General features: G+C 45.2%; 1 protein-coding gene across 3 annotated transcripts in view; it reads right to left on the reverse strand.

The window, feature by feature from the left end:
• The window catches only part of ARHGEF16 (Rho guanine nucleotide exchange factor 16), a 267,432-nt gene that overhangs the window by 109,173 nt on the left and 132,039 nt on the right, over window positions 1-26,220 (reverse strand). For all 3 annotated transcript variants that reach the window (XM_085609144.1, XM_085609149.1, XM_085609136.1), the window contains exons 5-6: window positions 13,723-13,779; window positions 9,750-9,910 (exon numbers count right to left, since the gene is read on the reverse strand). In XM_085609144.1, the coding sequence (XP_085465270.1) occupies window positions 9,750-9,910; window positions 13,723-13,779 (218 nt within the window). The remainder of the gene's footprint in view (window positions 1-9,749; window positions 9,911-13,722; window positions 13,780-26,220) is intronic.

Raw genomic sequence — 26,220 nt, forward strand, 5'->3', positions numbered from 1 at the left:
GAAATGACCTTGGGCAGAAATTTTGGGTTTGTACGAAGTATCACCTTGCTGTGATGCATCTGCAAAAAGGGTTCTTGTATAGTGAACGCTTGTATTTCACTAACCCTTCTAAGGGAAGTGATAGCAATGAGGAAAGATGTTTTCCAGGTGAGGAACTGTAGCTCACATTTATGCATTGGTTCGAAAGGCGGACCCATTAGCCGTGTAAGAACTACGTTTAGATTCCATACAGGGGAAGGTGGTGCCCTGGGTGGAATTACTCGTTTTAGGCCTTCCATAAAGGCTTTAATAGCAGGCACTCTGAACAGTGATAAATGCTGTCTGTTTTGTAGGTAAGCAGCAATTGCTGCGAGGTGTAGACGTATGGATGAATATGCCAGGTTACACCTTTGAAGATGGAGTAGTTAGCATATGATATGCTGTATGGATGCATCTAAAGGGTTGATTGTATTGTTACGGCAGTAAACAACAAATCTCTTCCACTTTGCGGCATAGCATACTCGAGTGGTAGGACGTCTGGCTTCCTTGATAATGTTCATGCAATCAGGGGGAAGGTTAAGGTATCCAAATTTTAAGATTTCATGAGCCAGATCGCAAGGTTGAGCTGAGCTGGGCCCGGGTGCCTGATTTCTCCATGGTTCTGTGTTAGGAGGCATGGGGACAGGTGCAGTTTTTGATGTGGTACTACCGATGGCTGTAGCAGTGTGGTGTACCACGGCTGCCTGGCCCATGTTGGAGCTACCAGAATGAGTGTGAGGGAGTGCTGCTGTAGCTTCCTTACCACTAACGGAATTAGCGGGAGAGGTGGAAAGGCGTATGCAAATTTGCCTGACCAGTTCATCCATATCGCATTGCCTTTGGACAATGGGTGTGGGTATCTGGCGGCGAAGCTTGGGCATTTTTTGTTTTCGTGGGTGGCGAAGAGGTCTATCTGAGGATGCCCCCACTTGTGGAAGAATGGGCGAAGAACTTGTGGATGCAGTTCCCATTCGTGCATTTGCTGCGTTTGTCTGCTGAGCAGATCTGCCATGGTGTTTTGTATGCCTGGGACGTGCTGTGCCAGGAGAAAGATTTTTTGTGGAATTGCCCATCTCCATATGCTCTGTGCTAAGCGGGAGAGCTGGGGAGAGTGTGTCCCCCCCTGTTTTTGAATATAATACATCGCAGTCATATTGTCTGTGCGAATGAGGACTGCTTTGGCTGAAATTTGTTTCTGAAAGGATTTCAGGGCTAGAAAGATCGCCAATAACTCCAGATGGTTGATGTGGAGTACTTTTTGCTGTGGCGTCCATAGACCTTGCACTGTGAGGTGAAGAAGGCGCGCTCCCCAGCCGGAGAGCGATGCGTCCGTCGTTAGAATCACCTGAGGAACCGGGTCCAGGAACGGCCGCCCTTTGGAAAGGTTTGTGGTGTTCCAACACTGCAGAGAGTGATGGGTGCGGCCGTCCACCAACACCAGATCCGTCAGCTGTCCCTGGGCCTGGTTCCACTGCCGTGCTAGGCACTCTTGGAGTGGACGCATGTGTAGTCTTGCATGGGGCACTATGAAGATGCAAGATGCCATCATCCCTATTAGCTTCAAAAACACTCGTGCTGGGAGAGAGTGTTGAAGAGTGAATGTTTGGCGCAAGGCTTGTATGCTTGCGATTCTGGCTGAATTGGGATAGGCTATAGCCTTGGAGGTGTCTATAGTGGCCCCGAGATATTGCTTTGTGTGAGATGGTATGAGGTGGGACTTTTGATGGTTCACCGTGAAGCCTAGCCGGTGGAGCAGTTGGATGGTGCTGATTGTATGTTGCACACATTGGCTGTAGGACGCGGCTTTTATGAGCCAGTCGTCCAAGTAAGGGAAGACGTGAATGTGTTGCCTTCTGAGGTGAGCTGCTACTACTGCTAGGCATTTGGTAAACACCTGTGGTGCGGTTGTGACCCCGAAGGGGAGAACCTTGAATTGGTAATGCTGACCGTCCACCACAAACCTGAGGTACTTCCTGTGAGAAGGGTGTATTGGAATATGAAAGTATGCGTCTTTCAAGTCCAGTGTAGCGAGAAAGTCTCCCTGACACAGGAGAGGGAGAACTTGTTGGAGGGTGACCATATGGAAATGGTCCGAATGTATGTATGCATTTAGAGGCCGGAGGTCTAGAATGGGCCGTAGGGTCTCGTCTCTCTTTGGGATTAGAAAATACAGAGAGTAGACCCCTAGATTTTGCTGATTGACAGGGACCTGCTCTATAGCTTGTTTTTGGAGGAGGGAGATCACCTCCTGTTTGAGCAGTATGGTGTGTTCTTGTGACATTGTACGGTGCCTGGGTGGAATATTGGGTGGGGTAGATGTTGTTTCCCCTATAACCACCTCTCTGATAGCCCTTTGAGAAGGTATTCTGAGGAGGGGACTTGTAGGAAGTAGAGGCGTTATCGGCAGAGTAACCTCTGCCTGTGCCCCGAAAGGAGGAACGACGAAATGAACGTCTAGGGGTATGGGATTGTAATGCCCCCATAGACTTTGCCGTATCCGTGTCCTTTTTCATTTTCTCCAATGCGTCGTCTACCTTTGGACCAAATAGGTGTTGTTGGTCAAAGGGGTGATTTAATATAGATGCCTGGACTTCTGGCTTAAATCCTGAGATTCTGAGCCAGGCATGACGACGAAGCAAAACACTGGTGTTTATCGCTCTCGAAGCTGTGTCTGCTGCGTCGAGGGCACATTTAATTGAGGTATTGGTGATGAGCTTTCCCTCCTGTATTAGCTCCTGAGCCCTGTGTTTATGTTTGTCTGGGAGGTGTTGCATGATAGCCTCCAGTTCATCGTAATGTGCTCTATCATAACGTGCAAGCAGAGCTTGTGTGTTGGCAATGCGCCACATATTTGCGGCCTGCAAGGCAGTGCGTTTACCAGGCGCATTTAAGAGCTTTGACTCCTTATCTGGTGGGGGAGCCTCCCCTGAGGATTGAGAGTTAGACCGCTTCCTAGCTGTGGATACCACCAAAGAGTCCAAGGGAGCAGGTCCTTTAATATATGCAGGATCTGTGGGGGCTGCTTTATATTTTTTCTCTATCCTGGGGTTTAGTACCCTAGCTCTGACTGGGTCATTGAACACCTCTGCAGCATGTTTGGTTACCCCTTTTAGCATGGGCAATATTGCTGAGGCCTTATCTTGTATATCAAAAGTGTCTAGCAGGAAATCGTCCTCAACTGGCTCAACTGGCTCGCTATGTAATTCTACCCCATGGTAGTGTGCCGCCCGCTGTATTAAGTGGTGGAACCCCAGGGAGTCCTCTGGAGGAGACGGCCTGGATGGATAAATGTCATCCTGAGGCACATCTGGCACATCGGGGTTGTGGTAATCCTCCCATGGGTCTGGTGTCCCTGGAGGTGTGGGGTCTATTGGTGCGTCTGCCGGGTCATAATCTGGATCTCCATAATCAGGGTCTGGAGATGGGGTCGGAGAGCGGTGAGGCAAAGGTGGTGGAGATATGGGAGGTGGAGGAGGTGGAGAAAGTGGAGGAGGTGGTGGAGAGGGTACTCTGAGGGGGGATGTGGCAGAGTCCTTCCGTTTTGGCGGTGGAGGAGGATCTGGCTTGTGTAAATGTCTTTTTTTGGAAGACAAAGTTAAATGACCAGTCTTTGGATCCTTTGTTAAAGTTTTTTGATAAGGATCAGGCATAAATAGTTCTTGTGGCACCGAATCATCGGTCGGTGCCGATGTTTTCGGAGCCGAGGGCTTCGATGGTTTCTCCATGCCATGCTTTTTCGGGGTCTCCGATTTCTTCGGTGCCGAGGCGGTCTTCGGCGCCGGAGCGTCGGTGCCGAGGGACTTATGCTTATGCTTTATGGGCACCGAGAGTGCAGGTTTCGAGCCCGATGTCTTCGGAGCCGAACTGGGCGTGGTTTTCTTCAGTGCCGAACGGTGTTTTTCGGCACCAGGAGTAGGCTGGCTCGAGCCCGAGCCGCCGGGAGACTTATGATGCTTCGACACCGGGCCCGAAGGTGGGGTGATAGAAGCTGTATGTTTGGTTTTCCCTAGGCCCGGAGGCGAAGGTGTAACCCGAGTCTCTTTCGGTGTGGGTAGGGGAGTTGGAGGGGGTAAAGTACTCACGACCCTCTGCGCCGGTGTTATCTCCTCCAGGTCAGAGTCGTCAGCCTCGGAAGCGCTGACGAGTTCTTCCTCCTGCTCTGTGTGCTGCTGCCCCGAAGCTCCGGTGTCGTCTCCGAAGATGTCGGGTGGAGCCGAAGTCGATGAGTGCGCCATGGTGCATCGAGCTCTTCGATCCCGGATGGTCTTTTTCGATCGAAAAGACTTGCAGGCGGGGCAGTCTCGAGCCTCGTGTTCTGGGGAGAGGCAGAGGTTACACACCTGATGGAGGTCGGTGTGGGGAAATTTAGACCCACATTTTGAAGGGAGTCCTTTCCATCGGCCAAGACCGGAGTCGAGGGAGGCCCGTAGGCCGGTGCCGATGTCTGGAATCGAAAAGTGCCGCCGAGAGAGATGAAGAAGATGATTTCTCTTAAGAATCTCGATGGACGAGGATTTTCCGTCGAAGGTCGAAATGGAAAGATTCGAAGCCGGAGCACGAAGTATCACATCCGAGCCAGATGGCGGAAAAAAACAATCTGAGGATGGAGCCGAAGCCCATGCGCAGTACGGACCGAAGGAGGAGTCACCGAACTCGTGACTTCCAAAGACTGTCTAAGAAGAAAAACAAACTGCAAACATCCGGGCCCAACACCAGATGGAGATCTATGCAAAAGTGTACAATCTGCAGCTCATATGCCTCGAACCAATAGATTTCTCAAGCACTGCGCAAGCGCAGTGCAGGCGAAACCTAAAAAAGGAGCTACTTTAGCACTAATAACCAATGTATCGATCACGATATATTCAAGGTGGCAATATAGCCATCCATCCACACATTCACAAAACATTAGTGCGTAGACATTGTGGTCAACAGTAAGCGCAATTAGGGCAGAGGGTCTTGAAGAAAACAGTTTGCAATACACACTCGCTACAAACCAACCTCCCGGGTGGGGGAAATACTGCTATATATTCAATGCACAGCAAGTGAATAAAAAAATATCCCACTGTAAAATGAAATAGCTACTAAGGTGTAGGAACAGTTTTGCAGCTTGAAGTGTTTTTGGATTCACGTACAAGCATTCCTCCTCCTTTGTAGAGGAGCGAGTTTTCAATTAAAAAAAACGAGAGAAGAACCCCTATTAGGAAGATAACCTCTCAAACCCACAGAAGAGAAACAGTCTGCTATAACATTCTTTTGTTTTTTATTATAAAAATATAAAGTTTTCTATTCTTATTTTTCTGTTGCGGTTTGTCCGGTAGCTCTCCTTTTATCTAAGCACCTTTGAAGTTTTCCTAATGTCCTTATTGTGTATTAGCTATCATGCATTTAATAAAAAGATAACCTAGTTATCTCTTTTCCCACAGATAAGACTGACGAGGCATAAAAATAAACTTATGTTATTCATTTTTGATTCACCTTAACAAATTGTACTGAGTTTCACCGTTTGTGAAATGCCATCAACGCCCTGAGGAAGGAAGACTCCGAAACGCGCGTCGGCGCATTTGTGTGTTCTTTAGGTCTTTGTATTGTATTGTTTACATATATGTATTTAATTACTGTGTATAGTCTTATTGAACTGTTCACTTTTGTATACACTGCACTGATTGTTATTGTCTAAATGTGATCTTGTTATTGTTTATGTATTATTTAATTTTTGTACTGCTTCGTCTATTCTAGCCTGATGAATAGCTGGCTAATTGTAATACTTCTGAACAAAAAATGAAATGATTTATTCAAAAAAAGAAATATTGATCTACAATAAAAAACAAAAGAATGTTATAGCAGACTGTTTCTCTTCTGTGGGTTTGAGAGGTTATCTTCCTAATAGGGGTTCTTCTCTCGTTTTTTGAATTGTGTATTCCCTGCTACTTTACCCCGCTATTCTTGAGTACAGGGACCCTCTGATGTTTTCATTGAGGAGCCAGTTTTCAAACAGGATGTTTAAAGCATACAAGACATGATATTTACTTGGTCCTATAATAATAAGCCACCAAAAGAGGGAAAAAGAATCTGAAGATGGCAACCACACTCTAGGCCTTATGAAGGTGTGTCTAACATCACTGCAGTAGCAGAGTGCCCGCCTACGGGTCAAAGACCATGAGAAAGAAATACCAGCATTAGAAATGCAATAGGACTCGCATTTTTTTGAGTTAGAGCTATTGGCATAGTTCAAAAGCTACTGGACAGAAATTGCCACTTTGCAGGTACCGAACAGAGCATTGCTCCCTGAAATGGCCTGATAGCCTAAAACGATGTTGATAGCCTGCAAAATAAAAAGGCAGATCAGGATCTCCAGGAGGAAACGCAGATGTATTGGGATGGCCAATGCAGGCAAACAATGAGTGAAATCGCCTGGGCGTGACCCAAGCACGCAAAGGCGGGAGAATCAGACCCAATGCACCAATAAAAACCCAGTATTTCTAAATGGCACAACAATGAACAAATGGCTATTCACGGGCATGCCAAAAGCCGATAGAGGAGATAACAGGTCTTGCAGACAGCACATGCGCGCTGCCTAGACTCGACCTAAAAAAAGATAGCGGACCTTTCAGGAACCAAATACTAAATTAAAGAATAATGCACAGCTTGTGAGAAACGTTTTCAAGCTGCAAAACTACTGCCACAGATAAGTAACTATTTTGTTTTTCAGCAGTGATGCTGGCGAACCTCAAATTGATGAGGTGTAAATACAGACTGTGAATTGTTAAAGCAAAGAAGGTGTACCTGACACCCATCACCCAAGAACATTTAATAACAAAACAAAATGGCCAAATAGTGCATTTTAAAATACCATTTTCATATAAATAAACCGAAATACGTTTTTAAAGTGCACTCTGGAAAAATTACAATACCATAAGAATGTACCAACTAAACCTGGTTGTCTCTGTGAGACGATCCGTCCCAAGAAACATTTGAACAAATATAAAGCTATATGTATTACAGGCAGTACAAAAAACGTGGTTATGCAACGTCAAATAACCTATTATTGTTTTAAAGGTAGCATCATGACTAAAATGGAGTATCTACTTGGAAGAGACCGGCTGTACAAATCAACAGATACAAATCTCCCAAACAAGAATCACAAACTGTAGGCAGAAGAGCTAGGCATTCCTTACAATCTCATAGAAAAGCAAAGACATCTTCAGTTGAAAGGAGCTGAAAGACTTGGAATACAGGACAAAGCCTCAGTCGGGAGTAGTGATAATGTGATAAACTCCTTATCAAAATAGGAGAGGAAATAAGTCATGAAATTACATTAACAGCAGCAAGTGACTAATGATACCAGAGAAATAAAATCAGCATCATATATTTTGGAAATGCAATAATCCAGTCTGGAAACAGCAAGTCAGTTTCTGGAAATACAATTTTTTTCTATAAACTACAAGTGTTTCAGTAAAGAATAATATTATATTGTTCCAAACAAAATCTTGCAATTTCCATGAAAAATGCAATTTTTGTACAAAAAAATGCAGCTTTCCAGTTTTAGGCAAACACATTTTGTTTCTAATTATCAGCGGGCCATTTACAGCGAGTAATTAAATGTACTGTTGGCAAACACAGAAAGATTTTGCCGTTGAAGCCAACATTTCGTCATCAGGTGCTTGGTATAAACACTATATGCAGGTCTTCCATCATTATCACAAGATGGCCAAAAGGACATCAAGAATACCCATGTCAAGAATGGCTATTTTTAGGTTAGGGCATCCAATATGTAATGGATGGGCTCCATAACAGCAAGGAGGCCCATAATATGCAAATAATTATCACCACTGGGCTAGGGTTATGTACTAGGTGTACTACTAGGACAGGAGTGGGTACCATCATATCAAGGATGCTCAACTAATGACAGGTATGACCACCATTATGCTTAGGGCAACATAATCCTAATGGAGGTGCCATCATGCCAACGAAAGCCATATTATGGAAAGATGTACCACCATTTTGCCATTGTCCAGCATTATACAAGCAATGGGTGCCAGCATACCAAGCATGACCACAAAATTCCGCTTACGACATTCTTTATCCCATTGCCAGCATTGCTGCTGGTTGCAGCATCATGCCAAGGATTCCCACAATATAAGGAATATCCCCATTATGAAAAAGCAGGAATTAATCCAGGGATGGGCACCATCACACCAGAGAATATCTTGTAACATAGGGACCATCATGTATACCATGGTATGCCAGGAATTACCACCATGATGCCAGAGCCAGCATTATGCCAGGAGTGGGAACCAGCTAGTCAAGTATGGTCACGATATGGCAGGTATTGCGACCAATATGCTTGGGACAGGCCTCATGCCCCGGCGACTACTTGACTTTAATTGCATTCCTGCTGAGGCCTCCATAGCCCACCAGTCTAATTTATAGCACCTACACTCTTTCATGGCCCCTACTGCACTAACACAGTGTGGAAGACAGTATATGGCCTGCAATATAGCCAATCCCATTGGGGCTCGATGATCCATGGCTCTAAGGCAGGCCCATTGTGTCAAACTGTGTATGAATTTGGAGCCCTGTCGTTAAATGTCTGGTATTTGGAATGTAAGGGTAGTTGTTCTATGCTTGAGAACTTATGACCATTGTTTCAGATCCATCTGTTAAACAGAAATTTGACACTAACACCCCACCCAAAAAGCTAAACTGTGCACGTGTTACTAGCCGGTGGGCCCCTCCTCACACATGCTAATTTTTTTTTACTGTCAGTATGAAAGCATGGGGCTAAATGGTAGGGGCTCTAAGAAGTACTGTCACACACCTCCAAACTCTTAAGATGATGATAAAATATTTGGGGATTGGGGGTCTGTCTCAAAGCCCTCAAGTGTGGGCCATAAACAGCAACTGGTGCAAAAGACTTACTTCATCGCCTTATATTATATAATTTCTTTACTTTATTTACAAGCCGAAAACACCCACTTGCCACAGATTGGATAAAACAAACCACACAGCATTCGCCAAGATGTGGGGTCCTATGACAAAGGGAATGATGTTCAGGTGAAGTTAGCATGCTTGCATTTGCAGTAAATATTCAAGTGAAATGCTGTTTAGATAATAAGGATTGGAGCTGTTCAGTTGCATGTGAAAACTGTATTTTATGTCATATGTAGTTAATACAGACGAGGTTTAATTATGCATATCAGTCAAATCCTTTTATAAATCGATGTGAAGCTATTTGCTTAACCAGGTAAAACACGTCATGTAACTCATGCTGAGCATTAACGTTTGCAATAATTTCTGGTGAAAACATCCTCTGGCAAGGAATTATCTCACCCCAAAGCTACTCATGGGTCATCTATTACAATATCAGTCTGAAAAATGGAGTTTGAAATGGGGAATAGATAAGTAAGGACGGTGAGAATTTGGGAATTTTGGAAGGGTGTTCGTGGGTCAAAAATGCACCAAGAAAATAGCTTTGGAGTCAGAGACTTAACGGGTACCCCTCAATTGGATCAGTCTCCAGTGTTCTTGCTGTGCGTGGTTTCCAGATACCCGCCATCTCCAACAGAACCTCTTTAACTCATGTCAACTCTACTTACAATAAACAAATTTAAACACAGACGTCTTGAAGTTGTCATGGCCTTAGAAACCCCCAAAAGATAACATAATTCACTTGGAACTAGGGGACAGTTCAATGTGCACATTTGCTAATTTCAGTCTGAGATGGCCTTTACCTCTTGCTGATCTCCAAGATGTCCCCGATGTTAGAGAAGAGGTGATGGTGGTCGGTAGTGTTCATGGTCTCTTTGAGTTCCTCAGATTTACGGAAGAAGCGCACCAAGATATCAAGGCTGTGTAGGTAGGAATACTCGGAGGTGATGATTTCAAAAATGGCCTTTAAAATAAGAGAAAGTTGTTAACTATGTTAGTAATGAGGGTTCACTCAAACCAAATTGCTGCAGTTGACCTTCCATCCTGTCTCGCCTGAAGCATCTTCTTTCAAGTCTTTGGACGGGATACACTTCAAGAGGGACCGGTCACAGATAGACTTCCTGCCCACATTCAATAGGCAATTCTTTCTGTTTCAGATATAACAAAAGGAATGCTATGAAAGATGTTTAATTTGCCCACAATAAGCAGCTTCACACACTAGGGGTGAAGTGTGGGCTGTCCTCGCGGTCTCGGGTGGCTGTTGGCATCCTCCTGTGGCTTCTTTAGAGCATTCCTCTTCAGATATCTCATACATAAAGGATGACCTACAGCTAGGCCACAAGGCCTCCTATGCATATGTCCACTGAAGCCCTCCGTAAAGCATATTCCATCTACCTCCTCATCACAAACTTATGTCTAGCTACCAAATGAAACGTCTACATAAGTTTTGCCTAAATCTTGAGGAAAACGCAACCTTCCCCGTATTCCCTGCAGTTTGAATTCTAAATAGTCGTATTTACTTAAGGGATGCAAGGACAGTATGATTCCAAAGAGACTAAGTCAATGTTCTGGAGTGATTAGCATCAGGCAAGAATTTGTGTTTTAAAACATTTTTTTTTTAAATTAATTAATGTGTTATCACTTCTGAAAGAGTGTCATTGATAATGAACTCACATGGACGAGCGACAATATCGGTTCTTCTCAATTCAAGAGCCTTTCCTATGTGACATTATTCATTTGCATATTTTTAAGCAGACAAGAAGCCTGCTTTGTGGCTATGAAAACTGGTATTGTGCCATTTAGGTAAGCGGAAAATGTGGTGTCATACTTTTACCATCGACACACTTTCCAGACACTTTCCACTCCACAGCGCACTAAATTATTAAAAAGCACCGGATGTTTGGCATCTGCTGTGGACTTACCTGGGAACAGGAACAATGTTAACAAGCAATGGGGGAATACATTGAGACACTTTAAAACATCAAAACACAACCAGGTTAGTCTTAGACCATTCTTCATTAGGCTACCTCCTGAAATAAAGACACATGGCTTTAGACCCCTTAGGAAGAAATCAAGAAGCATTTGCAATGCAATAGGTCTCGCATTTACGAGAATTTAGACTATTGGCATTGTAATTGACGATGCCTTTTATTTAGGTTTTTTTTTAAAACAGAAAAATAAAAGGCATTGGCATTTACAATTCAATTGGCTTGAACTCTTGCAAATGCGAGACCTATTGCATTGCAAAGGCGTTTGTGAAATAAAAAAAAAACAGCATTTGCAATGCAATAGGTCTCACAGCTTATGGCCACTTCTTTCCAATGCCATAGGTCACGCATTGCAATGTTTTTGCTTCGAGATGCCTCACTGCGTGCAATGCCTCAATACATTACAAGTATAAACTACACAATAAAAGTGGGTGCCGCCTTTACATCAATTTCGACATTACCTTTCAGCATGGTGGCAGCAAGTCTACTTATTTACTTTTCTAGGATTGACCAAAATGCCGCACTTTAACTTTAAAATATATAGTTAAAGTCCATCATACCACAAAGGATACAAAAGCCCAAAATGCTCTCTCTCGTTGCCAAAGCTACTGGGTAATTTAAATATACGTGCTCAAGGAAAGGGTGCAGTACCACATGCTGTTAAAAGGTGTCCTTGGGACTTGCAATGTTCACTCTCGCTCGTTACGAGCAGCATGAGTGCTCTTCTAACAAAATGTTCTGGACTGCTTTCGGGTCAGGCCCTGCTCACAACATAAAAGTATTAACTCCTCACTGGTGTGGAAAACAAAAGGTTTGTAGAGTTTGGTATCTGGTAAATTTAAAGTACTGAAACAAATCTGGATTGGCCTTTGAAAATTTTTACATTTGTGTTTGAACTCCCCTCTGGCATGATGGGGCAGTCAGCCGGATGTAGTGCAATATTAGGAGGTGAATGGTTTCCCTGTCAGGAAGCGCGTAGTTATTTCATAAAGCCGAGCTCTAGGTGCTCAGCTGTGCGGCCATCATCATAGCATACAATTGTGCATGTTTGCATATAATTTGGAATGGATATCTTTCCGGCTCTTTGCTGCAACCCCCATGCCCTTCCTCATAAACAATGGAACAAGGCACCAACAGAGAGGCACTCAATGTGATTGTTCCTTTGACGTTGTGGCATCTAAGAGGGGCTAACAACCTTTGACTGTCGCCCATGATCATCCCTTGGGGGTAAAAAGCCCTTAGGGAAGAGAGGTACCAAACAAACCGGGAGGGGGAGAGTTCAATCTGGAAGCCCCTGCGTACCCCACTTCTCGTTACAATCAGAGGTTTTGCTTCTGGCTCATTGTTTGAGATTACAAGCTTCAGTGCGAGCACTTATTGAAAGAATGCCAGTTTCAAGCAGCTCTACCACAGACTTCTTTCAGTGAACTAGTTACTTTAAATTAGTCATAGACAATTTCATAAGAAAGAAAAGCGAACTCCTGTGTTCAGAAGACGAATGCCCTATCTTCGAGTTAACTGTCGATAGGCGTATCCGACTTTCACATTAATCTTGATTTATTATGGCCATACAGGTTATTTTCAGTGTTTCGAGCTGTGGCAGGTTTTTATTTTTCATCATTGTTTTTTGTGGAAGTGCTACCTCTAATTACCAGAGAAGTTGACATATCCTAAGAAAAGGGTAAACTTTCGGTTTTAATAAGCCACTGGGTAATGGAATTTAAATATTAGGTCTTAAGGAAAGAGTGCACTGTCACAGTCTGTTAGTGGGACACCTAGTAACCGTCTGTGGTACTGCGCCCTTTCCTTAAGACATAATAATGGAATTCCATTACCCAGTGGCTTTAGGAACAAGCACGAGCATTTGTGAGCATTTTATTTAAGCTTTTGTAGCCTAAGCAATAAGAACAGAAATTCCAGTAATGAAGGGAGTAATGCTGGAGCACGTTCCTTCAGCCACTGGGTAATGGAATGTCTATATTAGATCTTAAGGAAAGGGTGCAGTACCACAAGGATGGGCATTGCATGCAAGACAGTACCACAAGGACATTCAAATAGCTATGTCCATATATACAAGTAATAGCTTTGAAATGTGAAACCAATTATTACATTAATTCTGGATTAGGTTGTACTCTATGTGGAGCTGATGAAGGGAAATATATAGAAGGTCTAATATAAATGTGAGATGTGCTAGTGAGTAAAGTAGTCACTGACAACTTTGGGAATGACCAAGTTAGTGTCCTGTCTGAAGGCCTTCAAGAAAATAGTGCCTTGAGGCTGTAATTAAAACCTAGGACGTAACAACACAAGTAATAGGGGGGTGTCCTCATGGGAGGTTACAAAAAGAGACAGGGCGGTTCTAAGGAGGGACTACAAAGCCTAATGACCAATGAAAAGCCACCATTTACAAAAAGACAGGGACACGAACCAACTAAAAAGGTGGGTGGGAAGTGGACAGAGCTTTATGCACATATCCTGAATATAGCATGTCACGAAGAGACAGCGCAAGTGCTGCCTAGACGAGACCTAAAAAGTACACTCTCACCGGATGTTAAAGAAAATGCAGCAACATTGTAGTGGGTGGGTTGGACAATGCTACCAAGCTCATGAAAATTTGAAACTAGGCAAACCTAGCATAACCATCTTTCAAATAAATCTACTGTTTGGGGCTGCTAAGTAAGCTTTTGTTTGATTATTGCCAAATTCGTTTTGTTCTGACTATCCTCCAGTTCAGAGGAACAGCTGGATACACAAGTTGAAACATTTTGGAAGATCACACAATGGTTACCTCTTGTCTTTTCCGTTCCACGGGAGCAATGATGTCCAGCAGGCCAGATTCCTGCACCTGGAAGGGTATACAAATAACATTTGTGGTAAATGATATGCAAAAATCGTTCTCAGGCACTCAATAGTCATAAAGTTAGGAACATGTTTTTTAGCACGATTTAAAGGAAGTGAAGAAGTAAAATGCAAACTCATCCGACTCGCTAACAGAGAAGCATTTTTTTCTTATCAACGGATTTAAATACTGCCCAAAATACAGTGTTTTTTAATTTAAACACAAAAAATTAAGCCGTCAAGTTGGATAAACACCACACCACAACCCAACTTTAGAGGATAGCATCTCAATCATATGTGGATTCGTGAAGCAGAGTTTTTTAATTTAAACACAAAAAATTAAGTCGTCAAGTTGGATAAACACCACACCACAACCCAACTTTAGATGATAGCTTCTCAATCATATGTGGATTCGTGAAGCAGATTATTAACTATATTTTGCACTGATCCAAAGGTCAACATCTTATTTATAAATGTATAGTGATTCACATTTTCCGTGTAAGAGTGACTAGGGGAAACTATTGCAAATATTGTACTTTCAGTCACTGACAGAAGGGAAGCCAGGATATCTACGCCTATGAGAGATCGGAAAGTTCCTGTAATACACAGTTAAACTCAAGTGATTTTCCTCCATCTTAATGTTCAGAAATTGGGTGCCTTGCACCAGGTTTTACTACTCTAAACTCCTCTGAAGAGCCGAGCCCTAATGAGTGAACCTCGTGCCAGAAGTTGGTGACTTATTTATATGGGGCGTTTCACCTGGAATGGCAAATTCGTATGTGATTTTCTTGCCCAGAACGAATTACAATTTGACACCCTAATTGCTTAAAGACTCTAGGCTTTATTTAGAAGTGGGCGGATGCGGGACAACAGCCAAAAATGTGTGGATGTCTTGTCCACCTTATTAAGAGTGCAGTGATGTCAACAGCACTCTAAAACCTGTAGACGGGACAATCTGCCTCTTTTTGGTGCACCAAACTCTAAATAAGGTTCTTTTGTCAGTATAGAGTCAGCTTTTCATTTACAAGCATTGGCATAGCCAATAGGTCTCGCTTTTGGGACCTTATAAGTATTTAGTTATGTAGCACAATAGCCTTACTGCAACATTAACTGTTGCATGGCTAAACACTTATAAGGTCCCAAAGGCAAGACCTAGTGGCTATGTCAATGCTTGTTTAAATAGGTGACCGTGCTGTTGCTTGGTCCTGGCTGCTTTCCCTGTGCGGATGCTAAAATTGCATTTTGGAGATTGCTGTAGATTGCACTGAACGTGCATTGGGGAGCCCACACTCGGCACACCACACATAGGCATGTTCCCTTTACACAGAGCTGCTCGCTGTCCTTCTCCTGCAGCTGTTTCATCCTTCCTTCGGCTTCAAGTACTCGTCCCTCCCCTGCAGCCCGTGGCACTGCTGATCCCCTTCAAAAAACAATAATAAACAAGAAAGGCACGAGAGACGCCTGCCGGGAAAAAAAGTAGCGATCGAGCTTTAAAACCCATCACGTAGCTTCAAGCGCTTTACCATTTTTTTCCAAAACCAAAAAGAAACTTGATGGCCAGCACACGGAGGGAGCAAAAGTGAGGCCGATTAGATACAGGAATAATGACTACACCTCAGGGAGGCCGATTAAATATAGGAATGACTACACCTTTTACTCTTGAGTATGCCAGTTACGTAGGCAAGTTGCATCAGTGCCCTGGTGAATGCTGCAATCCAAGAGCCACAACTAATGTGGGTACGCGTAGTACAAGTTAAATAGAGTACTACCACGCAAGAACGCTGTGCACGGGTTGCATAAAAACGAAGAAATTGTTATACTACAAAAACGAGGGCATTTATACCGTAAAAAACACGAGGTTAACATCCCCTTAAATAAACGTACTTTAAACACGAGAAAAGGTAAAACTATACATCCACTGGACAGGGCTCTGGGAAAAAGTTGTACGCCCCAGTAACACAAACCAGGGCATGCAATAAACCGACAATCCTCATCCCTTAATCTTAGAAACTGGTCAAAACAAGCATTGTCCGCGCAGCCGTAAAAGTAACGCCACGCAACCGCGAATGTCATCGCGGTCACGGTGAAAGCGAAAGTGATCGCGATGACGCTCTCTGTGCTCAGCACGCAGGAAAAAGTGCAAGCATTGGCCGTGACCGGGAGTTGTGGGCGCGCGCAAAAATGAAATTTTAAAAAAACGTGAGTGGTGACGCAAGTGGTGTGCGCTCGCGAAGGGAAAAAGTGCTGTGCACGTCGCACGCGCTTGTGCGTGTGATAGCAAGCTGGTGGCCGGCAAGGTCGCTCTTTTAAAGCAGCTACTAAATGTCTCGCCAGTGCAGCGCATGCGCTGGCTCAGGCGAGACCTAAAAATACGGGCAACAATGATGGGCTGATATATTAGACCAGCAATGGTGTCTAAATAAAAAGGCAGTATCTCTGAAGTCCAGAGCAGCATATTTTGAAGTTTCTTTTTCTCATTGTAGTTCTAACAGAAGTGAGTGACACTGTAAGGAAATTATGGGCAAAGGACTACAGGCATGTGGCGTTCCTCCATAACTTATGTCCTGAGCATAATGAACATTAATATGTAAGACATTTTATCAATGATATACATGTACTAAGCAAATGGCATTAAGTCAGAGATGGGGTTGGAGAACAAATACACTGGAAAGTGGTCTTCACGAATGAATAGAGGTGGAGAGCAGCGATGATAAACACTTGTTTTATTTTCCCTTTCCTGACGAGTCTTGGGGGCAGGCATGGGGGGTGTGGCAAGCAATGAGGGGAGTGGTAGGTGCACTCCCTTGACTGCACATGATGGGTTGGCCAGCTGTTTGAGGCTCTCTCTCCAACCCAGCAACGCAGCTGGGTTGGAGAGAGCAGGCACAGACTTCCAGTCTGTCCTGGAGCGCCAATCAAGTGCACTGAGGCCAATCCTGAAGCTGCTCTCATATGTGAGAGCAGCTTCAGGATTATGCTTAGAGCCTATGCTACCTGAAGAAGAGCAGAACAGCACAACACGGCTGGCTGCGGGTACTTTTTTTTATTACTTTTTTTATTCCACCCTCCCAAAACCCCTATGCCAACAGCTCCGCATGGCCACTCCTCAAATACACCGCCTGCTACAGCGGGATAGGTGGACGGATTTCAAAGTGTGATAAGGGTCGCTGGAATTGTGCTGCGGGGGGCACCAAATTATGCAGCAGGGTTGACTAAATTATGCTGCAAGAAAGAAAAAATATCCTATATAATGTGGCACATTTTTTGATAGTATTACTAAACTTTTTGTACATTTTACACACGATAATACAACCTGAGCAAAGATTTCTCTCTCCGCATGTTTCGAAAGATTTTTAGGAGACTCCCAGTCAACACCAGAGGGACCTTCACATCAGCCCTCGTCAGCAGCAGGCTAGACTACAGAAAAACACTTTATACAGGAATCACAGCATGCATCCTGAAGAGACTTCAGACAATACAGAACGCAGCAGCAAGACTCATCCTCGACCTGCCAAGAGGGACCAACATCACACACCACCTCAGGTAACTACACTGGCTCCCGATACAGAAGAGATGCCAGTTCAAGATGCTGACCTACAAAACCCTGCATAACGAAGGACCAGCATACCTCAACAAAAGACTGACCTTCCACCAACCAACCAGCCATCTCCAGTCTGCCTCCTGCTTCTTCACAGATACCAGACACCCTCCCCTTCCCCCCCCCCCCCCCCCCAGATTCGCCGAACTAACAGCGGGCACTCCTTCGTGCACCTGGCAGCCAAGACATGGAATGCCCTTCCCCTACACCTAAGGACCACCCCATCGCTCCAGCAATTCAGGAGAGAACTCAAGACCTGGATGTTCAAATGAGATACGACCATGCAGCTACCACAAGTGCCTCAAGACCCTAATGGGTGATTTACTACACTCTTTAAATGCCCGATTTATTGATTTGATTAGTACCAGTATAACACCCAAAAACAGAAATTAGCAACTGAACTACGACCAGTTAACCTCACTGTGGGCAAACACGTCACAACGGTTTTAGTAACTTTTGATCCGTTTCTGCTAGAAACATTTTTTTGGTTAGAAATCTGAATATTTTGCAGCAGATGATGGATTACGACGCAACTACATCAAATCCATAACTATGCAAAAAAAATAAGCTGTGTCCACAGAATCACATAATTCCAGTGGCCATGGTTATGATGAAAGGCAGACACCACTGGAGTGGTGCAGAGTTGAGTTGAGTGGCCGGAGTAGTGTGGTGTGGAGTGGAGTGGAGTGATTATTATTATTATTAACATTTGTAAAGCGCTACAGCTACCTCCGACGGTGTCCCGGCGCTAGCATCCATCCAGTGAGGGGAGGGGGGCGTGAGGCAAAGCCTATAGTGTTAGACGGTACATGTAAGGGCCTTCCTAAAAGGTAATTCCGCCCTTATCTGACGCAGGGAATTGGGCATCATGTTCCACAGCGTAGCCGTTCTTACAGAGTGATGTAGAATAGAGTGCAGAGGTGTAGTGTGGTGCAGAGTGAAGTGGAGTATGCATGGTGTGGTAGCCCACTGCCATTCCAGACAACACATTTTCGATTTAAATGATCATTACATTTCCAAAGACATACAGTTTGACTGCTAAATGTATGCAAAATGCATCACCTAGTGTTTTGGTTTGTTTAGATCATATTAAAATATTTGTTTCCTCCACACTTCAGAATTACAAAAAAAAATGTCATCTGTGCTTTCCTAATTCTGATATATTCGGAAATATCTGTAGAGTTAATTTACAGACATTTAAGTCCTGTTGTGTGCTAGGGAAATTCCATTCCTTTCACAGCAAGATGGTCACATAATTCCTCTCACTTTGAAGCAAACACCAAGCTCCCTCAGAGAACAAGCCTAAAATGTGATTTCTTTGAATGCACAGCAAATGTGACAAGATAAGAACAAGATTTAAAGGCCTCTTTACAGAATGCGAGTACTGTGGAAAAATACAATAAACAAATACAATAAACAGGGTATGCTCCACAGGAGGGACAAACTCAAGGTGGACAGCCTCAAACAAATAAAACTAGCAAACAGAAAGCAAGCAAATGGGAGTTACAAACCACAAAGCCAACGGTAAGCAATGGGCGGAATGAATTCCCAGGGAAGCTTTCCGAATCTCCCCAAGATGTCTTTAGCAAACCGGACAGCTGTGTTGTCTGGTAGGCTTTGACCTAAAAATAACTTTCCATTCCGGGTGCGCTGATCACACAGTTAGAGCAGTCTTCATGAACCTCTACATTGGTGAGAGCTGCTACTAAGTGATTATGCAGCATCTGAGCATTGAGTCACCAGTGAGCGTCAGATATCAACCCCTCTGCGGCTTTAGCCGACAATCCTGTGGTTTTTGATCGGCAAGAAAGATCCTAAATCAGCCAGGTCTCCCCACAATTGGCATTTAACACAACATGATATATGTATTTGTAAAGCACACGTTCACACCAAGGCTATATTGGCGCTGAATAACAGATGTTTATTGTTATCCAACCCAATGGTACTGATAATGGTACATATTTTATCGAACTCAGTAGGATGAATGGCTGAGTGAACTTGCCAGGATTTGAACTTGTGACTATGAGGTAGAACACCTGCCCCTACAGTGGACGCGTTAGTCCACAAAACCAACAGACCCTGCTTCTTTGCAAATCATGGTCAACCATGGCAAAGGTTGCTGATGTTTTCAGTACTACTTTCAATGCCTGAAATTACATATGCTCTGAGTAGTATATTTAATTCTGGTATAAGTATATGTAAACGCAGACATTTATAGGCTAATCTCAGTAATCTATGTACTGCGCCTCGGCAGACTTCCAGGCAACTGGGTAAAGGAAGCAACAAACATCAAGAGAACACAGGAGAGCCATATGTCTAGGATTGTTGAGATCTTGTTGGTTCCTAGCAATCAGTCAGTAATCATTAAGTTCCATTGGATTTTGAATGCTTTTAAGGATGGGAGAAACCTGGGGTTTTTGAGAGGGTGAAATAATTATTTCTTGCAAGGTGGATTTAACAAATTGCTGCATATAACCTGAAATACGCAACAGGAATGGGAATGATAGATGCAAACTTTAGCTTCAATTTATTTTTTAAATGTGAATAACGCCCTGCTTGGTTGGTACAACCAGAGTACAGCTCCGATTTCTCAGCTATTGCTAGATTTCTAAACATGGATGTCAGTTCACCAAAATGCCAGGGTTAGCGGAAGTAACATCACACACCCTTTGACCTTCACTTTCACCCAAAAACACATGCTAACACATACTCTCTCTCTCGCGGAAACACACACTCACAAACACACAAACACACACAAAAACACACACAAAAACACACACACACAAACAAACACACACACCATTAGAAAGTGGGTTTTTTCATATTTGAGCTGCCAGGGAAGGTCATATCCCAGATAACTGTGTTCTATGTTTTATTACACTAATAGTGAATAATGTATTATTATTCACTATTTGTGTAATAAAAAGTTGACACAGAACAGTGGCGAGCCCAAACCGATGTCCATAACGACGACCTGCCACTGTGTTCCTGGCACTGATTTTGCCACCATTGAGACCAGGGGTCACAAAGGCAGAACCAGGGGAAGCAATTGGCAAGCCAGGGGTCGTAGCTGCGACATCTGGGGAGCCCTAAATGACATCTATGTTTCCAAACCTAACGATTATACAGCGATTAGTGTAGAGTTGCGCCTGGCAGCAGTTGATATTGCAAGGGCTACTGCAAACTAACCTGACATGCTGCCTGAGTCAACGAGAATAAGGCCAGTATCTCAAAAGAGATATGTTTACTGATAAATTTGATTCATGGTTTAAGCACATGCTGCTGAGATTGTTAAAATGTAATGTGTAACATGTTGCTATCTCCATTTGTCAAGCTGACCTTTTACACTCTGAAGAAAAAAAGACCTGCTGATGGACAGAATGCTGAACAATGCAAACGATCACCCCCTGTCTCAGATTTGGGTTTAATCCATCCTTTTTTTGCTCACTACATCACTCCAGTTTGGACCCAGCCATATTCAAATCAGTCTTGACCCTGTGCCCAATGGGAACAGTCCGTCCCTAACTGCCAGGCCATGTCCTCCCTGGACCGGAAACAAGCATTCTGGGACTGGTTTCGGGGTTTCACATTCTTAAGACCAGTTATGGAAGTCCGAATAACCAACCATTAACTAGAAGATACAGTGCAGCATATGGAAGTCAGGACAGCATGAGTGCATATGGTAAGTAAGCTAGTTGGGTGCTGTATCTCTTATAAAAGTAACTGCAACTGTTCGAGCCTCATGCTTAATGAAGGTTGCTGGATTACAGCCTGTGTCCTATATTTTTCTACAAAGTGCCAGCGCAGTATCACACCGCTCAAATTTATTTCATATTTCCCTATACTAATTCCCCACTGTTAGAAGGTGGTTCTGACACCATGGGCCGCCCGGATTTTTCGCTTTTTGAGCACCTTATTGTGGAGCTTTTACTGTGGGGGAGCCTCATAAGTTGGGACTCACCCACAGTGAACTCAGGATGGACGAGACATGCCAGGGAAAGTCAGTGTGTTTTACTGTGTTTTCACTTCCTTATTCCCCTATGGGAATGTGGAGCCAGGGGCTAGTTTAACTTTAATTAGGCCTACAGAGTCCAGACACGCACTTAAGTCCACTGTAGCATATGTGAAAAGAAGTATTCTGCAGAGTCCAAAGTCATATTTGTACTGCATTTGGGTCATCCAGAACTGTCATATTCCTCTGAGCCAGCCAGGACCAGACCCAGGCTGAGGGCTGACCTCAGCTGGATGGATTGATAACCTTTCTTCCACGAGCTAGAGTCTCCTCTCCACGAAAGGAAGATGGGAGGGGCTGCAGGCCAATGCATCAACTGCTGTCGCTGGATGCCAGGCACCGGGCTGCACCAAGGAGGGAAGGTAGCATGGAAGGAGTTGGGTTTCAGAGGCCATGTGGCCAGAGACACTGGACAACGCCATTTTTCACAAACACAGAGGCTGGACAAGAAGGAGGGAGCAGGAGCAGGAAAGTGATGTGTCGCTGTTTGATAGGACCAACAGGGACTTCCTGCCAGCCCCCTACTCAACTTTTAAAAAGTGCTTGCACAGGAAGAGAAGCTCTCTCTGGGGTGTGGTCGGCAGAGGCAGAAGGTGCTGGAGCCTGGCGCAATGGGCAGTTGGAAGGAGAGACCCCCTGACTGCCCCCAGGACCCTAACAGCACCAGACGTAAAGCCCAGGACCGGTGCGCAGGAGCAGTGGCCCCAGCGCAGGGAGAAGAGGGGCCCAGGGCCAGGCGAACGGCTGGCGCAGGGAGCCAGTGAAGACCGTTCCCTGCAGAAGGCACCCCCTTGGAGACCCGGAGGAGGAAGGAGAGTGCGCCCAGTGGCTGGGGGGCGCCACCCGGAGCAAGAGGACGCGAAAATGGAGAAGATCGGACCCCTGGGGGCTGAGATATGCCCCCCAGAAGGTACACGACCTTTGATGGGACCGACGACGAAGCACGTGGGGCTCCGCCGCCGGTCTGGCAACTGCCCCCGGGGTGGGTCAGGTCCCGGGGGCTGCCCCCCCCCAAGGAAGAAAAGTCGAGGTGCGCCGTCGCGCACCCCGTGCAAGTACCCCCGCGGGGTGCCAGGAGCCCACCCTGGCCCCCGCCGAAAACGGAGGATGGGGAGCGCCGGCGCGCTCCCCACGAAGGTGACCGGAAGCAGAGGGCCAGGAGCCCACCCTGGCCCCCACCGATGCTGGGTTTGGGGGAGCGCCGTTGCGCCCCCCGAAGATGTTCGGGGGCCCGGGACCCCATCCCCGGGCCCCGAGTGTGGTGGAGGTGTGGGGGGGAAGTGTCATTGCACTCCTCCGAAGACCCGCTCGGTTGTGAAGGCTGCGTGTCTGCCCGCTGGAGCGGGCAGACGAGAAGAGTCGTGCCGGCTCCCGCGGCAGCACGCGAGGGTGCTGGCCGGGCGGGGAGCCTGCGGGGGCAGCCGGGGGTGGGCTCCCCAGGCTGCCCTCCATCGTGGAGGCAGGCGAGGGTCCCGGGGGGGACCGGGACCCCGAGAAGGAGAGCGAAGGTGCGAGGGGCCCGGGTGGGACCGGGCCCCCGAAATCAGAAGTAGCGGCCGGGGGTGGGCTCCCCGAGTCGCCTAGCAGCGCCTGGGGGTCCGGGTGGGACCGGGCCCCCCATCGAGGAGAGAAGAAGCGGCGAAGCCGCCAGCATCGCCAACGCGGCTCTCCCCGGCACAGCGGGAGAGCCGCTCATCTAATATTCACGGAAAGGAGCTCTAAGCGCCCCATAATGCCTTGCAAGGCATGGTGAGAACATCGTTTGTGGCGCCGGGTGGCCTCCAGAGGAGGGGGTCACCCTCATGAGTGAAAGACAGTGCATGGGGGCTGCAGGAGCACCTCAGCCTCCCCCAGCCTAACGGAGAACCGTCCCCCCCATAAGTTTCATGGGGCATCTGAAAGAATAACCCCTCAAGGGCGCAGCCAGCATCTATCATCTTCTGGGCTGGAACTTATGTTCTGCAGCGGAGGGTGTACGACGAAGGGCATCCCCTGGAGGTGAAGTGGTGTAACTGCACCGAACTGCATTTACTAATAGTTATTTCTTTCAGAGGGACTGAAGTTCAATGGTTTAATGTAATGTGCTGGTGTAAGGTGATGTCATAAGCCAAGTGGGGTTATGTTGTCAGACAGTCCTGCTAGGGTGTCTGGCGGTATATGCGTAATCCTGTGATTTCATCTGTGATGCCTTTAGAGGCTGTAATTGCAATGCATTCAAGTGATCAACTAAGGTAATGAGTACTGTCATTCTAAAGTGTGCGTAAACATGGATTCTTGCTGCTGCGCTTAGGTGAGGACCCCAGACTGCTAGCCCTTAAGATATAGAGGTGCATACTTTATGGTCAGTAGGAGATGCTCAGTCAGGGTCATGTGTCACCAAGGCAGGTTTACCCCTTTTTAATGCTGGTTGAGGTAATGGGGTGGGTCGCCACTGGGATGGTGCCAGTGCGCAGGGCCCTCGCTCCAGGTTATGTTCAACTAACTGCATTGGGGGCAAGTTGATGTGCATACATGGGAGTGGTGGTACTAGACCCCACCCCCCCCTGCGGGAGGGGTGGAGATGTTATGCAATGTCACAAAGTAATTCCAACAGCTTATGTATATTTGTAAATTGGTGCATGGTATTGAGTAGTGTGTGTGTTTAATAAATGTACTCTTACTTTTATAAAGCAAAGTACAGACTGGACAATCAATTATTGAGTGTTATTTGTGTGCACCAGCAAATGGCGATTACTAGCCCACACCACCTCCCTTGAGTAAGCCTCAGACTGCTCTGCAACGCTACCCTCTGAGAGTCAGGCGCTACAATTGGGTGTTTGGTTCCCAGTGAAGGACAAATGTAGTCATGTTATTTGTGCAGGCCTCACAGATGCTGCCTCGTTTTCCAACACCCACTCATCCAGTTTGGGTTTCAGAGTAGTGTGCTACCTGCCAAAAAGCACTTCAACACCTCAATAGGGATAGGAGTCTCTATATAAATGCAAACCTTTCCCTCTTCTATCCCTCCGCTATGCTTCTCAATCCAAATAACAGATTAACATATCCACTCCTCAAATTAATTTCATATTTCACTATACTAATTCACCACTAATACTTTTGGGTTCCGGAGTAGCGTGCTACTTGCCGAAAAAGCTCTTTGATGCCTCGTCAGGGGTAGTAAGCGCTATATAAATGAAATTACAATACAATACTACTGGGTTGGGATGATAACATCAGTTAGTACTTAACATAAACAGAAATTGCCTGCCTGCCTGAAGCAGAAGGCATGATGCATGTGAATGTCATTAGCAGATGTGTTGGTGTATGTACATGGACTTTTTAAAGTGTTCCTCCTTCAAACACAAATGTGTGTACAGATGCAAAAAGTGCATACATCTTGCCTTCTTTCACAAGGGCATAACAGAGCACAAAACGGAGCGCAGCTAAGAAGGTACACCATCAGTGGCTAACAAGGGCATAACTTGCATTTTGTTTCCGCCTCAAAGCCTGAATGAAAAACAACCCAGCATACTTCTTCACGCATAGTGTCTGAGAACTATAATCTTTCAAACTCTGAAAAGATTAGTGGTTTTCTTAAATTACATGTTACCAGCATGCAGGATACAAGTAATTCGCATCCACTGTCTTTAATTGATGTTCTGCAAAAGTGCCACTTTGATGCGGTCTCCATTCATAAAATCTTAATATGAGAATTTGTAATACAATACTAAAAAAAAAATCCCACTTAAAAATTATACTAAAGTGTGTTTTTATAGTGCTTACTTTAACAGGCACAGTGCCTTGACAAGCTGTAAATTAGCGGAATTATTATGCAATTGACTCGATATTGTGTGTTTAACATCCCATAGAAGGATGAAAACCGGAATCAGCCCTGCCGGATTTGAAACTGCAGGTTCCACCCCGATTTCTGTAGCAGGTTCATTAAGTGTCTATGGAGACGTCGAGGATTCGGATGTTCTAAAACTGTGGTGAACAGTTTTTTATTCGCACATTTCCACAGTTCTGGGTGTTTGAAAATAACAATTTTAACTGAAAAAGAAGGAAAGATATCCCGGCGCCTTGTCGGCCCCCTGCTCTAATCATCTTGCAAATCACACGTGTTCTAGTGGGTCATCCGTACAAGTTAGAGAAAGTCGTTAAGGTTAAGTTTAGGTAACTCAAACACTCAACAATCTGCATTACATTAAAATGCAGCTAGGGTGTCTTTGAATCTCTGATGTCGGAAATGTACACAACTATTCCACCAGCTGCGACACAGCTTTCAATGTGCATGACTTGTCACACGCATGCGCTGTTGCAATCTACGAGCGTGCTAGACTGCAGGCTATATTAAGAATCTAGGCTTCATATGGGAGACAAATGGCTTGCCTCACGGTTCAGTTTCAGCATAGCCGTCAGGCCGGGGGCAGGAATGATACTCGGTTTATGTTTAAAAACTCTCACTTTTAGTGGATACTTCTCAATGCAAAGAAATCATCTGATGTGCTAAATTAAAACGCTTCCCGCCAGTTGAAAAAAGACACTTTATTTTGAAGACACATTATCATGTTTATACACGAAGATTTTCGGGCCAAACATGTCCAGGGCTCTGTTCGTTCTCGGGCTCTTAGAGCCAGAGCTGACCCTTGGCTCCACTCCCGGCTCTGCTCTGTTAATTTTTTGGCTCGCCAACCTCAACCTGCAACACAAGTAAGTTGCATACATACAGCTGAGTATGCCTGAATACAGAACTGTGGTAGGCCTTAGGTGGCGATTTTGATCAGGGTTGGATTGGGGTCACAATTAGGCCCGGGCAGCCCCAAAACATGACCCTGATTCGCAGATCGCAACCTTTTGCG

Source organism: Triturus cristatus, chromosome 1_2 (assembly GCF_964204655.1).
Source record: "Triturus cristatus chromosome 1_2, aTriCri1.1, whole genome shotgun sequence".
In the NCBI taxonomy this organism is placed as follows: Eukaryota; Metazoa; Chordata; class Amphibia; order Caudata; family Salamandridae; genus Triturus; species Triturus cristatus.